The 16,705-nt window shown below is 38.1% G+C and overlaps 1 protein-coding gene across 4 annotated transcripts in view; it reads right to left on the reverse strand.

The window, feature by feature from the left end:
- The window catches only part of ATG2B (autophagy related 2B), a 79,453-nt gene that overhangs the window by 36,047 nt on the left and 26,701 nt on the right, over window positions 1-16,705 (reverse strand). For all 4 annotated transcript variants that reach the window (XM_082619257.1, XM_082619255.1, XM_082619256.1 and 1 more), the window contains 9 exons: window positions 15,365-15,515; window positions 14,287-14,379; window positions 13,957-14,145; window positions 11,881-12,154; window positions 10,405-10,507; window positions 6,265-6,460; window positions 5,836-5,978; window positions 818-975; window positions 250-422 (listed from right to left, as the gene is read on the reverse strand). In XM_082619257.1, coding sequence (XP_082475383.1) covers window positions 250-422; window positions 818-975; window positions 5,836-5,978; window positions 6,265-6,460; window positions 10,405-10,507; window positions 11,881-12,154; window positions 13,957-14,145; window positions 14,287-14,379; window positions 15,365-15,515 — 1,480 coding nt within the window. The remainder of the gene's footprint in view (window positions 1-249; window positions 423-817; window positions 976-5,835; window positions 5,979-6,264; window positions 6,461-10,404; window positions 10,508-11,880; window positions 12,155-13,956; window positions 14,146-14,286; window positions 14,380-15,364; window positions 15,516-16,705) is intronic.

A 16,705-nucleotide genomic window follows, 5' to 3' on the forward strand; every position in this document is an offset into this window, starting at 1 on the left:
CATTACTGTTACCACCCCAGGAGTGGGACCAGCATGTTTTCCAAAAGAAGGTCCAGGTAACGTTTGTCTTTTGATCTGCAATGAAAGCTAAGCTTCCAAAGCTGCTGTCATCGTGGTGCCTCAGAAAACTGACCTTCATCAGCAGTCACTGAAACAACCTCCAACTACCTCAGTTACTGAATGTGTACATCATGCTAGATTTATAATAAGATGCACTTGAAAAATCACTTTGGATTTGTACATCCTTACCTTTACATCTGTAAACACTGCAATTAATCCATGATTAATGCTCAGAAGAACTGAGAGAAAACTCTGCGAGTTCTTGTTCTGAGAGTCTAGTTTTTTCTTCCTACGAGAACGATAACTGGGATCAACAGTGGAAAAATACTGCAAAGTCTCCTCCTCAGATCCACTTTCCTCATCTATGAGAAATGAATTGCACAATTACAGCTGTTCCAGCAGCTTATGAACACAAAACAGCATTCAAACCTGAACTTTATCACAAGAATATTTACTTATTGTACAACCTGTTTATTTTTACAAAGAATCTGGTAGGACAATAAAAATGTACTGTCTTTACCGCTGAACTGCAGACAATGAATATACTATCACTATAAAAATAACACTTAACTGATAACATTCTTAATAAATAGCTAGAAGTGGGGAAATACTGTAAATTACTAAAAGATATTATAAAATATAGTTATAAATGGAAAACACCAAAGAAACATTTTTAAATCCATCAATTTAAAAGGTTACTACTTTGTTTATTGATAAACCAGGCATTTTAATTCAGAAGAGATTTAAAATATATTACCATAGTGAACTGTAGATTTAAATGGACTGAAACTATCTTTGTTGAAGGTATTAATCAGTTGACTGGCTACTGAAAGCCCAATACCATATGAAATATTTTCAAATGTCTCTACTGGTGAAGGAGCTGTTGGTTCCCAGAGCAGCAAATCATTAAAGATCCTACAAAGACAAAAGTTGAAAAATAAATACATAACTCCTACTTCAACCAAAGGCAAACTAAAGTATATCCCTTTAAGAAGTCACATGAATAATAAATTTTCCAAATGGTGAAATGGAATTTCTTTCAATGGAAAAATAACTGCTATGGCTATCAGGGCAATGAGAAAGGAATCTGGACAATTAGATACCTAATTAGGTATCCTCCTAGTTTCACCAGTGTTATATGCATCAAATTACATACATCTAAATGCACTTAAAGGAGGAGGTTTATTAAAAATAAAACCCATAAAGAACAAAAGGACTGTTCACATATATGAGAACACTCAATAAACTATAACAGATTATGCACTGTCTCATTTGACTCCCCTCAATCCTCTGGGGCAGCCAAGGCAAAATTATTATTCTCACTTTACACTTGAAGAAACTGCATCATAAAGGTTAAGTGACCTGCCCAAGGTCACACAGCTAATTAGTGGGAGAAGTGAAACCAGAGCCCAGATTACGTCCAGCTCCCAATTCAGTTCTCTTCCATTACTCACTTTCTCTAGGGATATCTGCTTTTTCTTTCTTCCACAGAAAGCACAGCTTCGCTGGGAAGTTTGCATGAGATGAAGCAGCAGACAGAATGGGGAATAAAGAGAGGAAACCCTTCTAACTAATGGAACAGACGAACAGCCACGTCAATACTGGTGACTACTGGGGTGATACATGTCAAGCTAGGTCACCACTGCATCCTATTTTTTCAAAGAAATATTTGTCACTTCTCAGATGCCTCCACCCCCACCACTCACCTCTATGCTGTCATGAAAACTGAGACTTTACAATGTTCTCTACAAAGACTGTTGTTAGGCTTGGACCCATAGCACATCCTTCACGTGCATAACGCAGTCACTGCGCCTATAACACTCTGCTCCATTTTCCAGTTTCCCTTTCCTAGACTAAGACTTGTGTCTTAGTCGTCTTTAGATGTGCCTAGCACAGTGGCTGTCACACAGCAGGCACTGAGGTTTGAAGAAAGGACCAGTGGATGACTCACATGGAAGGACTGCCAAAAGCACAGACTTGTCAAAAAGCCTAGTGTGAATACCAATCAAGGTGCCAAGCGATGATGTAGCCCTGGTCCCTTCCTGTGAGAAGCCACTTGTCTAGGAACCTTCCGGGCCAATTCCTGAGCTTCTGAGGCCCTAGAAAGTATAAACGAGGACTGAGTACTGTCACTCTCAGTAGACTGTAATCCCCACCCAAAAGGTCTCTTTTTGGAAGCATCACTGGATGAAGAATACCAGGGACACGGGGCAGAAGCATGTCTCACCTCAGACACCCTGACGGCGATGCCCAGAACTGTGCGGTACTCATTTGGCTCGCTACCTCTTGGGTGCGTCACTCACAGAACAAAGAAACAAGAGTCTAGGACTTCCCTGGTGGCGCAGTGGTTAAGAATCCGCCTGCCGATGCAGGGGACAAGTTCAAGCCCTGGTCTGGGAAGACCCCACATGCCACGGAGCAACTAAGCCCGCGAGCCACAACTACTGAGCCCGCATGCCTAGAGCCCATGCTCTGCAGCAAAAGAAGCCACCGCAATGAGAAGCCCGAGCTCTGCAACGAAGAGTAGGCCCCGCTCGCCGCAACTACAGAACGCCCGCACGCAGCAACGAAGACCCAACACAGCCAAAAATAAATAAATTTATTGAAAAAAAAGAAACGAGTCTAAATCCAGATCTTAGTCTAAATTCCTGTATGAATAAATAGTGAAAGTATAAAATGAAGAATTTTCTCAGGAAATTTTTCTTTACCTTATTCCCTACAACCATTCTCTTATCTTCACAGGTTAAAGAGAAACTATTACTTTAAATAAAACCTGGAGTTCATGGTATACGACCTGCAAGTATGTTTCATATGATTTTACTATTTTTCCTTATTTACATTTTGGTCTAAACACAGTCTTGATACCATAATACTATAAAACACTGAATGATGTTTCTAATATCAAGAAAAAAAAACACTTAAGATGTTTAAGGACACATCACCCTGATTCCGTGGCGATGAGCTTGAAACATTATAGAAGCTCAAAAATATCTGATTTAATAAAACCAGGTAGAATATTTTTTATATTCTATTCTAAAGGATTTTTTTTTTTTTTTTTTTTTTTTTTCCGTACGCGGGCCTCTCACTGTTGTGGCCTCTCCCGTTGCGGAGCACAGGCTCCGGATGCGCAGGCTCAGCGGCCATGGCTCACGGGCCCAGCCGCTCCGCGGCATATGGGATCCTCCCAGACCGGGGCACGAACCCGTATCCCCTGCATCGGCAGGCGGACTCTCAACCACTGCGCCACCAGGGAGGCCCTAAAGGATTTTTAACATAGAAAAAAAATCTACCTATACCTGAGACTATCTTTCTGAAAAGAGCCATCTGATGAAGGAATAAACCAATATTTCAAATGTATGAAGTAAAGGCAGAATTAGTTATAATTCCTGCTCAGAAAGATACCTGTAAATTTTATGTATAATAAAGGGCATTATTAAGACATTTAGCAAAACATGAATGGGGTCTGAGGATTAGATGCTAATGCATAATATTAATTTTCTTGTTTTAATGGCTGAATTATGGTCATGTAGAAGAAGGTCCCTGTTTGTGAGAAATACACATTCAACTGCTCAAAGCTGAAGGGACATCAAGTCAGCGCCTTACTCTCAAATGGTTCAGGGTAAAAACGTTCTTTGTACTGTACTTGCAACTTACCTATAAGTTTGAGAATGTCTGAAAATTAGAAGAAAAAAAAAAAATGTATATATAGACAAAGCCAAACAGAGGGCAAAGAATTCACATGCTAACTTAGATATATGATTTATATGACCCACAGCAGGGGGAACACTGCTATATATATAAGTCTAGGGGCCTGAGAGACAGGGCAGTGGGCAGGGTAAGAGAGAACAGAAACTCTCGTGAGCAACACCCCTGAACCAGCTCCCCAGATGAGCAGATGCTCTCTAGTTCCCTGATTTAAGCTACCCCGCCTGCCATACTGACGGACGTCCCCCACATGCTACCGCTTGCTGCTGGTAGACAACTCGCTAGCCCACCTGAGAACTTCTGCTCCCACCAGCTGAATTATATGTTTTGTATAGTCACCGCGGGTAAATCGTGCTTGGCCCCAAATCTGCTCATCCCAGCTGTATGTTATTGTAAGCATAGTTTAATTCAATCTTGTGCTAACTGATGACTTTTAAGTATATACACTGAAGTGAGAAAAAAATCTTAAAAACCTGAAAGGATTCTGCACTCAGACTGCTTTGAAACTATTTTTTCACTCCACTTCAGAGAAACTGAAACTGAGAATTGTAGACAAAGCCTTCTGGGTGTACAGTAAGCAAAAATTCTAACCAGTGGCTTGTAATCAAAAAAAGGCACTGTCCTATATTTTAAAAAGAACTGGTGGCCTTCCCTGGTGGTGCAGTGGTTGAGAGTCTGCCTGCCAATGCAGGGGATACGGGTTCGTGTCCCGGTCCGGGAAGATCCCACATGCCGCCGAGCGGCTGGGCCCGTGAGCCATGGCTGCTGAGCCTGCACGTCCAGAGCCTGTTGCTCCGCAACGGGAGAGGCCACAACAGTGAGAGGCCCGCATACCGAAAAAAAAAAAAAAAAAAGAAGAAGAAGTGGTAAATGAACATATATTCATAAATGGAATGCTTAAGTTATATTTTACTATTCTGATGTTGCAATCTAACCAATAGCCACCTGTTCAATCAATGCATAAGGAGAAAGAAATGGATGAAGCCCTCCTGACCTCTGGGATGGACTTTGAACTAGTTGTTTCATTTTGCTCAGTCTTAGCCTTGCACATTCATTAGCTCTTGGTAGATATCCCTCAACTATAAAATAAGGAGAGTAGTCTAGAGATCAGTGGCTTCCAAATGTCAGATCCTGTATAAATCCAAATCCTATTCGGTACCAAGTAAATCTACAGCAGAAACAACGGTCTGCAGTTTCTGAAGATTAACAAAAACCTGGATACTTGTTTACAAGTGGGAAGCTAGCGATAACAGACACTAAGGACCTGTCTTTTTCCAGAAACCCACACGACCACCTTTCAGCTATGCCACAGTGGGTGGGAATGATAACATTCTTACTTACTATTCGCCAGGCACTGCTCTCAGAACTTTTCCAAATGTTGTATCATTTAATGCTCCAAACAACCCACTGAGGCCCGTACAAGTATCATCTCCAATTTATATGTGAGGAAATGGAGCTCAAGGGGACTAGGTAAATTGTCCAAGATCTTCAGAGTCTATGACCTTTCTACTCTAGAATGCCATTTATTTCAACATATTTGCTTGGTATATATGTTTAAGGGTATTTAAATGTAATAAATTTAAGTTTTTATAGACAAGTTTATAAGTTAGAGTTTCTAATTCTAAAAAGATGCTTTTTTTTAAGACTCTGAGAAGGGATTCTCTTTGCACAAAGACTCTAGGACTCTGACTTTACACCAGTATCTCTTGGCCCTCTATACAAGCATATCCTAACTCTTTTCATGTCATTATACACAAAGAGATATTTTCTCAGTACTCTGTGGTAAGGTGACAGAGGGCAACCAGCCAACCTAGGATGGAGGGAATACATCTCACACACAAGAAACCCAGTTACGAGACACACTGGTTAGGAAACTCTGCTATGACAATAGCTCATCATAACGGTAACAGGTCTATAATCAACACCATACAAAGTACACTGAAATAGGTGATAATATTAAAACAAGGAAAGAAAAGGGGGAAGAGGGAAAACAAGGAGGTAGGACGGTAGAGAGGCAGTTAGACAGGAAAGTTCGATCCCAAAGATTCAACTAAATGTGTGTAAACTCACCTATTATAAAGCTTCTCATAAAAGCTTTTATTAGGTAGTGTTATATGAATATTGGGTAATGTAAGTTCCAGCACATAGTGAGAATTGCTGATTGCTTTATCTTGAAACTCTGTCATTTCTACAGGGTCTCCTGGCATCACCATCTAAAACATAACAATTTAGTGCAAAAAAAAGAAGAAGAAAAAGCATCAAATAACCATTTTATATTTAAAATAGTAGTAGCATCATCTTACCGGACCCATACGTCTTGTATGTGGGCAAATAAATAAGCATGTAACTTTTAACCAAGGGAAAAAAATAGGTATTATTCAATGTTGGAGCTAAAAATATGGCAAAAAACAGTATACAGAGTATTTTTTTAAAGAGAAAACATTAAAAGCTATCTGATAGAGGGTACTCCTTTGTTGCTTGCTCACACTTTTATTTTACCTGTTCATTTTCAAACATCACTCTACGAGAAGAGAAGGGAGACGGGGCTGGTCTTCTCAGATCACAAACGTCTTTCAGGGAATGAGCGCCTCCTTCCTCTTCTTCCTGGTAGTGGCCATCACTCTCTTCTGCTTCCTCAGCTGCTATTCTCTCCAAAATGGAATGCATGGCTGGTGGGTTTACTTTCAGCACAATTCTGATAGCAAAGACAATTTAAAAAATCAAGATCTAAGTGTAAACTGCAAAACTAACCTGTATTCAAACTAATACAAAGCCCACTGATTAAATCATTACTGATAGGCGTCAACTTCTCTACAAAGTCTAATTATATCTAACGCAACCCACTCCTGAGCATGCTGTAAACTTAAAAGTGTGGAACTGATGAAACAAGCAAATAAAAGAAGGGCATTAACATTTTATACTTGGATAACTGGAAAATCTGCTCTTTTGAGAACAAAAGGCTTCTTTTAAAATTTCATTACCGGGCCTCCCTGGTGGCGCAGTGGTTGAGAGTCCGCCTGCCGATGCAGGGGATACGGGTTCGTGCCCCGGTCTGGGAGGATCCCATATGCCGCGGAGCGGCTGGGCCCGTGAGCCATGGCCGCTGGGCCTGCGCATCCGGAGCCTGTGCTCCGCAACGGGGGAGGCCACAACAGTGAGAGGCCCGCATACCGCAAAAAAAAAAAAAAAAAAAAAAAAAAAAAAAAAAATTTCATTACCAAACTTACTTACAAAACAGAAACAGACGCACAGACATAGAAAACAAATTTATGGTTACCAAAGGGGTAAGGGGGTGGGGGAGAGATAAATAAGGAGTAGCAGATACACACTACTATATATAAAGTAGATAAACAAGATCCTACTGTATAGCAAAGGCAACTATATTCAATATCCTGTAATAAACAATAATGGAAAAGAATATAATAAAGAATATGTGTCTGTGTGTGTGTTTGTGTATGTGTAATATATATATATATACATACACACATACATATATATATATCTCTGAATCACTTTGCCATACACCAGAAACTAACACAGTACTGTAAATCAGCTATACATCAGTTAAACAAAAATTTTTTTTAAATTTCATTAACAGCGAGCAAATTTTACCTAAGAATTCTATTTATTATCATTAAACCAAATCCTTCTACATTCCAGCTGTTCGGCTATTATGGAATACTTGCATACCTAAGAAACCTCATGCTATATAAATTGTTCAAATGGAAGAAGGAGAGTTTTTTTTTTTTTTTAGTTTCTGCTTTATAACAAAGTGAATCAGTTATACATATACATCTGTTCCCATATCCCTTCCCTCTTGCGTCTCCCTCCCTCCCACCCTCCCTATCCCACCCCTCCAGGCAGTCACAAAGCACCGAGCTGATCTCCTTGTGCTATGCGGCTGCTTCCCACTAGCTATCTACCTTACGTTTGGTAGTGTATATATAAGTCCATGCCACTCTCTCGCTTTGTCACAGCTTACCCTACCCCCTCCCCATATCCTCAAGTCCATTCTCAAGTAGGTCTGTGTCTTTATTCCTGTTTTACCCCTAGGTTCTTCATGACATTTTTTAAATTCCATATATATGTGTTAGCATACGGTATTTGTCTTTCTCTTTCTGACTTACTTCACTCTGTATGACAGACTCTAGGTCTATCCACCTCATTACAAATAGCTCAGTTTCGTTTCTTTTTATGGCTGAGTAATATTCCATTGTATATACGTGCCACATCTTCTTTACCCATTCATCCGATGATGGACACTTAGGTTGTTTCTATCTCCGGGCTATTGCGAATAGAGCTGCAATGAACATTGTGGTACATGACTCTTTCTGAATTATGGTTTTCTTGGGGTATATGCCCAGTAGTGGGATTGCTGGGTCACATGGTAGTTCTATTTGTAGTTTTTTAAGGAACCTCCATACTGTTCCCCATAGTGGCTGTACCAATAAGAAGGAGAGTTTGATTAGAGAATATTTTCAGAACTGCAACAACAAAGTAATCTTTTCCTTTAGGAATTTCAATAATAAAAGGCTTGTGTTATTGGTGGTGTTTTGTAGCCACAAACCCAAAATATCAAGAGCTAACAGCCTTTGATGACATTAGCTTCTGCCCCAGGGTAATGCCAGTCCTTTCCTAATTCTCTGCAGCATGTCACTAGCACAAGGCTTTGCAGCCTTCTTTTTATCCCACCAGCCTGCCGTCATGATGAGGCATGGCACGCTCAAACAAAACAGCTGTGTTGCATCTATAATAGCTTTTTTTTTCCTAAGAAGGTATTGCCAGTTGGTTCTAGTTATAAACTAAAACTGTTTCCTAATTCACAGATACCTTAATGTAAACTGTGCTTTCAAATTACCTAATTGAAGTAGATTCGTTTCTTATGATGAAAACTCCTGCTCGTGATCAGCTGTGTGCTGACAAGGCCTGTCCTAGGAGTCTGAAAGGTCTGACACATAGGGTACGGGGGTGTAAAAGAAGGCAGGTAGAAAAGTGGCACAAGAAAGATCACTTTAATTCTTAAGAGAGGCTTCACGAACTCAGTTTTCAATATCATAAAGGATCATTATTTTGGGTAAACTAAGTTCTTTTAAATGTAATCCAAGGGACTTCCCTGGTGGCGCAGTGGTTAAGAATTTGTCTGACAATGCAGGGGACATGGGTTCAGAGCCCTGGTCTGGGAAGATCCCACATGCCGTGGAGCAACTAAGCCCATGTGCCACAACTACTGAGCCTGTGCTCTGGAGCCTGCGAGCCACAACTACTGAGCCCACGTGCCACAACTACTGAAGCCCACGCGCCTACAGCCCGTGCTCCACAACAAGAGAAGCCACCGCAATGAGAAGCCTGTGCACCGCAACGAAGAGTAGCCCTCACTTGCCGCAGCTAGAGAAAGCCGCGCGGAGCAACGAAAACCCGATGCAGCCAAAAAACAAATAAATAAATTTTTAAAAAGAGAGAAAACTAAAAAATGTAATCCAAGCCCACTATCAGGCTAATTTAAAGAATGATTTCTCCTGCCTAAGAAATCCTGAAGCAGTGGTTCTCTAAATCCAACTGCACATTGGTATCACCTACTGTAGTTTTGTTTTTTTAATTGCAGTATAGTTGATTTACAATGTTAATTTACAGCAAAGTGATTCAGTTATACATATATATGTATATATATATTCTTGTTCATATTCTTTTCCACTATGGTTTATCACAGGATATTGAATATAGTCCCCTGTGCTATACAGTAGGACCTTGTTGTTTACCCATCCTATATATAATAGTTTGCATCTGCTAATCCCAAACTCCCACTCCATCCCTCCCCCACCCCACCTCCCCCTTATCAACCACAAGTCTGTTCTCTATGTCAGAGAGTCTGTTTGTTTCCTAGTTAAGTTCATTTGTGTCATATTTTAGATTCCACATATAAATGATATCATATGGTATGTCCTTCTCTTTCTGAGTTACTTCACTTAGTATGATAATCTCTAGTTCCATGCATGTTGCTACAAATGGCATTATTTCATTCTTTTTTATGGCTGAGTAGTATTCCATTGTATATATGCTCCACATCTTCTTTATCCATTCATCTGTCAATGCACATTGAGGTTGTTTCCATGTCTTGGCTATTGTGAATAGTGCTGCTATGAACATATCACCTGGTGTATTTTTAAACTATACTGATGCCCAGGTTCTATCTCAGAATCTCAAAGTGGGGTGCAAGAATCAGTGTTTTGTAAAAGCTCCCCAGATTTGAAAATACTTTCCTAAAACAATCACTGACTATAAAATTCATCTGATAATTAACCAAATGGCGCTGTATGGTACCTCTTCTACTAAAGCCCCTTTCAAAAATGAACTATTTTTAGAATGGTTATGATTCTTTTGTCCATCTAATTAGGCTAAGTAACTTGAGGCCAGAGAACACATTTTATATGTCCATCTCTGTCAGTATCTCACAGGCACCTTTGATAAAGTAGTACATATTTTTTATTTAGTTTTTCCATCTTCCTTGGGGTTTTCTCATCAAGGCTGGATATTTTTAGCTTAAATTTAATAGCCAAAATGTCAGTCAAAAAAGCTATAGCAACTTGTTTCTGAGAGGAAAGTCTCGTTAAATGTATGTATCATGTCCATTTGCTTACTCACCGTGGCCAGTCGAAGTCATCTGACGACGCTGTATCTCCATCTCCTCCACTAGTCACGTGGAAAAAATTAATGGATGGCTCTCCTTTATCCTCCTGGAATGACCCTAATAAAACAAGACTGATTCATGGAGATGCATTTCTTCTCAAATACTAAGAGAAAAGACACTTTCCTCCTTCGAGGAGCAAAGATCCTCTAAATCAGGGACATAATGCAGTGTTAAGTTCTACATTTATTCCTGCTGCACGTGTACATGTGGGGAGACAGGATGAGCAGATAAATTAAATTAAATGCTGTTTTCTGCTCAAACTCAAATTCTTAAGTATGAATGTTTAATGTGTAAGGTGCATAATCATAACATATTAAATATAAGGGACTTCCCTGGCAGTCCAGTGGTTAAGACTCTGCGCTCCCAATGCAGAGGGCGAGGTTCAGTCCCTGGTGAGGGAACTAAGATCCCATGTGGCACGGCCAAATAAGTAAATAAATAAATAAGCATAACATATTAAATATAGTAGTTACCACTTACTGAGTGCCACTTAGTGATTATTCTTCATAAAAGTTTATGCAGTTAGTCTAGGAACAGATTTTTTTAATGTAGTTATTTTAAGAAATAACTATATTTCTTAAATGTCTATTTTGTACCAAAACACTGTAAGAATTACTTCTTCACAATAACCCCATATATTTTTTTTCATTCCATTTTACAAAGAATGACTTTCCACCAGAATAATGAGTTTCTTATCACTAGAGATAAGGGAAGATTCCAGATAACCCCTAAAGGCCTTTCCATGAAATCATAACTGGCAAGTCAATTTTAAATATCTCTAATGATATGTAAAACTCAGAGAAAACAAGGGAAGGAAAACTGCAGCCTACAGAGAAGGAGGTGAGCAGAAAGAGGAGGAGAGGGGAACTTAAAACAGATTTTACAAAGAAAAGTCACTATTAGTATGATGGTTGAAAGCTCAAGCTCTTGTGTCAGACTTGGGTTTGAATCTTGATTCCGCCATTTATTACTACATTGACCTTGGGAGGTACCTTTTCGGAAGTCGACAGATTCCTCACTTATAAATGATAAAAATAATTGGAAATAATAAGCCTACCATAACTATGATGATTAAAGGAAACAAGATAATGTGTGTGAAGTGCTCAGCACACAGCAAACATAGAGTGGCACTCAATAAATTTTGGCTACTATTAGCCCTACAACAAGTAAGTAGTAGGTGGTATTAAAATGTAGGCTAAAGCACTATATTCTCAAAGTGAATAAATCATCATGCATTGTAGTTTCTTTTCAAAAACTGACAGATATCACGTTTGCATACAATATTAGAAAAAAGCAGTTACACCTGCTTTCTAACATATGTTCTTTTATTATATTGTATTGGGGGGCTGTCATATACTTTTCTTAATGTAAGTTTCAGTAGCAGTTGTTAGTTTCTAGTCTGGCTCTTTTACGGGCATGGTCAATCTTACCAACTAGTTCTCTAAAGGTGAGTTCCAATTTAACTTGTTCAGGGGTTGATCCTCCTAGGAATTCAGTCTTAAATTCTAGATCTGTGAATGCTAAATGAAGAATCTCCTTCTGAAGTGACTTCTTAAACCATGGTCCCCTCTCTTGATCTGATCGAAGATCAGGTATTGGGAAGCGAACAGAAAGGTTTAATACTGGCGTGGCAACTTGTACTGATATCCGACAATTTGCAGGATTATGTGAATCATCTAGAAATACTTCAGTGAAAGCTTTGTGCTAAAACACAAAACATCAAAAATATGCCAAAATGTTAAATTAAGCAAATAAACATAAATGACACTAATATTCAACATTACAATATACATAATCACTATCTCCTCATTCAGGATAATGTATTAACACACAATTCATATTAACTATCATATTAATTTAGTGTAATAAAATTTTATAATGCAACAGCTACTGACAAAAGTCAAAACTACCGGCAAAAGTTAAATCCTCACATAAAAAAATTAATTAAAATAAAAACTGAACCAAAGTGAAGACACAGGTGCTATAGATGTATATGTGTCTTACTACAGACTATAAAGAATAATGTGTAAATTAGCTTATCAACAAACTCAATATGGTTAAAACTCACTATAGTACCCAGCATTCAATTTGAAGGATTTATCCACCAACATGCTACTTTAAAGACTTCAGTGTGAAATCCGATGAATTATACCAAATGCAAAGGCCCATCCCTGACTCATCTTTGTATTTCCAGGACTAAGCAGGGCCTGGCACATCACAGGTTCTAAATAAATATTCCCTAAGTGACTCACTCTGAGTTCCCCCTAAATGGCTCACTCTGAGCTCTCATCCAACCCAAGGGTATGATGCCATCAAATGACTCATAGAAACCAAACACGTATGCACCATTTATTTAAAGCCACATTATAATAAAAGGGTCAAAGAACATGCCCTTCAGATAAAAGTCTATTTCTATTTTTTCTCTAAAATGAATTAAAACTTATGAAGCTTTAGTCCAGAGTACAGTGTAGGTGATAACAATCCTCAATTTCACGGATCAGTCTCTAACCACCTAGATTAGAAAATTCCATTTTTATGCTAAGACTTGGATCCTATTTTTTCTCTCCCTTATTTGACTTTCTAATACTAACCCCCACTTTCAGCAAAAATTGCTCAAGAGATAAAATCATCATCCCAGTACATCTATGGCTAACAGCAAATATAAACACTTGCCCCACAGAACTTAAAATAGCAATTGTTGCCAATAAAAATTAAAGAATCTTGATTTAATGTGAACACTCACCACTAATTAAGGGAGAGGCAAATATGTAGAAAAATATCTTTTCCCTTTTCTTTTTAGACAAAGTTGTCTCTGTCTGCGCCTAATCCTAAAATTCCTAACAGGCACCTTACAAACCTGACTTACTTGATTAGCTTAGAAAAGACTCCAGGCACCAGATCTAAGTAAAAGTGATACAATGTGATGCTCCATAACACAATATGATAAATTATGTTCCCAGTTTCAAGAGTATATTCTACATTATATGGGCTGCATTTTACAGGAGATTCAACTAGTTCATTATATGTGTGAATAAACTTTTATCAAGATATTATAGTCACAGTTTATAAAATTCAGATAAACGCAGAAAAGGAAATCTAATTTTACTACTCTAACATAATCAATGCTGCCAAATGGTATATTTCCATCCAGTCTTTTTCTATACAATTTTATTTACACAGTTGTAATAAAAGTTTATGTGGAATAATATATTCTACATTTTCACTTCATACTTCTTCATGAGCCTTCTTCATGCTGCTGTACCCTCTTTATAGCCATCATTTAAAGTGGCAGCATAAAATTGCACTCAGTACATTAGCACAACTTATTTAGCTAGTCTACTATCTAGACATTAAAGATGCCTCCTTTTTTCATTATTACAAATAATGCCGTTTTAATAACATATGCTATTTAACCTATTAAGAATACTTAAGCTCAGAAATCATCCCAATAAGCCTATTAGCTAGCTATGATCATGACGTATATTTGCAACTTTTTAAATACTTACCAGACTAATATGCTTATTATATGAAGTATACATGTGTGATGCCATCATCTCTACTGTAGTGAGCTTCTGTGGTTGAAGCAAAGAATTTAACCTGTCCACAATACTGATATCCAGCTCACAAAACACTGGATTTAACTTAACCTGTAATTCTGCCTTCTGAGGAACAGAACTAAGTCTTGCCTGACTACCCTAAAAAAAAAGAAAAAGAAAAAGAAAGCATTAATATGATCACTAACAGTTCTATAAAATTAAATTAAAACCTTGTGATTGTGATAAAATATACATCAAATGAAAATTTACAGGTGCTAATCACACAAAAAGATCTCTTACCTGGGGTCCTTTATTCTCAGAATGCTTATAATGAAGCTGAAGACACACAGGGGGGTGAGAATCAGTTTGTTCTTTGGAATGGAACATTAAAAGCTTAAAAACAAAGATGAAGATAAATGAAATGTACAATATTGAGCTATAATTAATCACATGAATTAATGGAGCTAACATAATAGTGGAAAGAGCTTTTTGAAGTCAGAAAGTCTGGTTTAAGCTTTAGTTTTGTCACTTACTAGCAATGTGACCTTTAGACAAATTAGTTAACTTCTGAAATACTTAGTATCACATCTGCAAAATGTATGTGAGGATTCAAATAAAGCACTTTGAAAATAAAATAAGTCACAAGGGCAAAGTAACAGCAATAAAAATGTCATTTTAATAGCTTTTAAAAGTTTCTCTAGGACATGCTTTTAGGATAGGAAAAAAATCAGATTAACGATAAATGAGCACAAGACATTTCACTTATCTTGAACAGTGCTTAGCACATAGTAGGCATTCAATAACTATTTGTTGAATAATAGAATTCTTCTGAAATTAACAGTGCTTGGAAAATGAGTGAAATTAAGTCATTTGTCCCATAACCTGTCTGACTCTAGAACAAGTCAACTCTAAAAATGTAACACACTCTTATAATGGCCTTAAAGGCCACACTTAAAAATCTGTTTCAGGACTTCCCTGGTGGCGCAGCGGGTAAGACTCTGTGTTCCCAACGCAGGGGGCCCAGGTTCCATCCCTGGTCAGGGAACTAGATCCCACATGCATGCTGCAACTAAGAGTTCACATGCCACAACTAAGGAGCCCGCCTGTCGCAACTAAGGAACCCACGTGCTGCAACTAAGGAGCCCTGAAGCCGCAACTAAGGAGACCACCTGCCACAACTAAAACCTGCTGCAACCAAATAAATAAATAAATATTTTAAAAAAAATCTGTTTCAACAAAATATAAATGCAAACACCACAAAAAACTTCTTCCTATACAACTTCCTATGTCTTTTTAAAGAAAATCATTGCTGTTCACACAATTCTTAACAAGCAAGACATTTAAAGACTAATCCTAAAGGAAAAGTATCAGCATTTACCTCTGTATAGTGAGGAGGAACAGAATGAAAATCAGTCGGAAACAGGCATTCCAAAAGTTCCATTTGCCCTATGGACATATCAGTACCGAAATATCTAGAAGCTGATCTTTGTCTTTGTTCATAGGATACTTTGATGCCAGTACCTATAAATCTGTTATAAAAAAATGCATCATTTAAGAGTATCCATATACTTCTTGATTAAACAATGTGTCAAAGAATAGTACACAACTGTTAATACCCACCTGTTCTGACAAGTTCAAATTGTCAGTAATAACTAATATTCTTAAGGATACTAACCAGAAAGACTGCTTCAAATTCCCCATTCCCTGACATAAGATAAAGACATCAGATCTGCTGATAAGAAATCACCCAGGACATATTTCCCAACACTGCCCTTCCCTCTACTACATTTTAAAATTTTCACTTCAGGGCTTCCCTGGTGGCGCAGTGGTTGAGAGTCCACCTGCCGATGTAGGGGACGCGGGTTCGTGCCCCGGTCCTGGAGGATCCCACATGCCGCGGAGCGGCTGGGCCCGTGAGCCATGGCCGCTGGGCCTGCGCGTCCGGAGCCTGTGCTCCGCAGCGGGAGAGGCCACAACAGTGAGAGGCCCGCGTACCGCAAAAAAAAAAAAAAAAAAAAAAAAAAAATTTACACTTCACTGGATAAAATTTGTAAAATATATGTACATAGTTTCTTAAACTTATCTAGAAGGATCATGCAATATTTTTTAAACTTTAGTCAGTGGAACTCAAGTGAAGGTCTACCTCTAGGTTTTGTTGCATTTATTGTATTTCCTACTGGCAGATATTTGAAACCTTATCAAAAATAGGAACAAAATGTTTTTGCAGTTTTATTATAAATATTATGGTCCTAACCTGTAGAGTTTCTGTTGCTAGATATAAAAACTACTTTGTATATTAATTTTAATACTTCAAAAAAGTTAAAGTTAAAATGAAAGCCCAAAGCGTTTTCTAAAAATAGTAATATATGTGCCTAAGCCATTACATAAAATAACATATGAATGGACAATTTATAGGTCACTCTCATGTTAAAATAAATAGTATTTGCACATTAACAATATTATATGTACTTATAAACTTAATTATCTCCTCATCTATTAGGACTCAACCCATAAAAAGATCAGTGGCTATTTGAACAGCTTTGATTTTTTTTTTTTTTTTAAGCAGAAGTTGAAAATGTAGCATCCAAGCTCAGGATGAGCCTTGGTATCATTTCCCACCCCATGGCCAGCAGCATATGAATCACTTTCAAGTCCCTTTGCATTAGCTCATTCTACGCTCACCACCACTGCCATCTCTACTAAACCTGTGACAGTAAGA

This window comes from Mesoplodon mirus, assembly GCF_964341445.2.
Source record: "Mesoplodon mirus genome assembly, chromosome: 4".
Classification (NCBI taxonomy): domain Eukaryota; kingdom Metazoa; phylum Chordata; class Mammalia; order Artiodactyla; family Ziphiidae; genus Mesoplodon; species Mesoplodon mirus.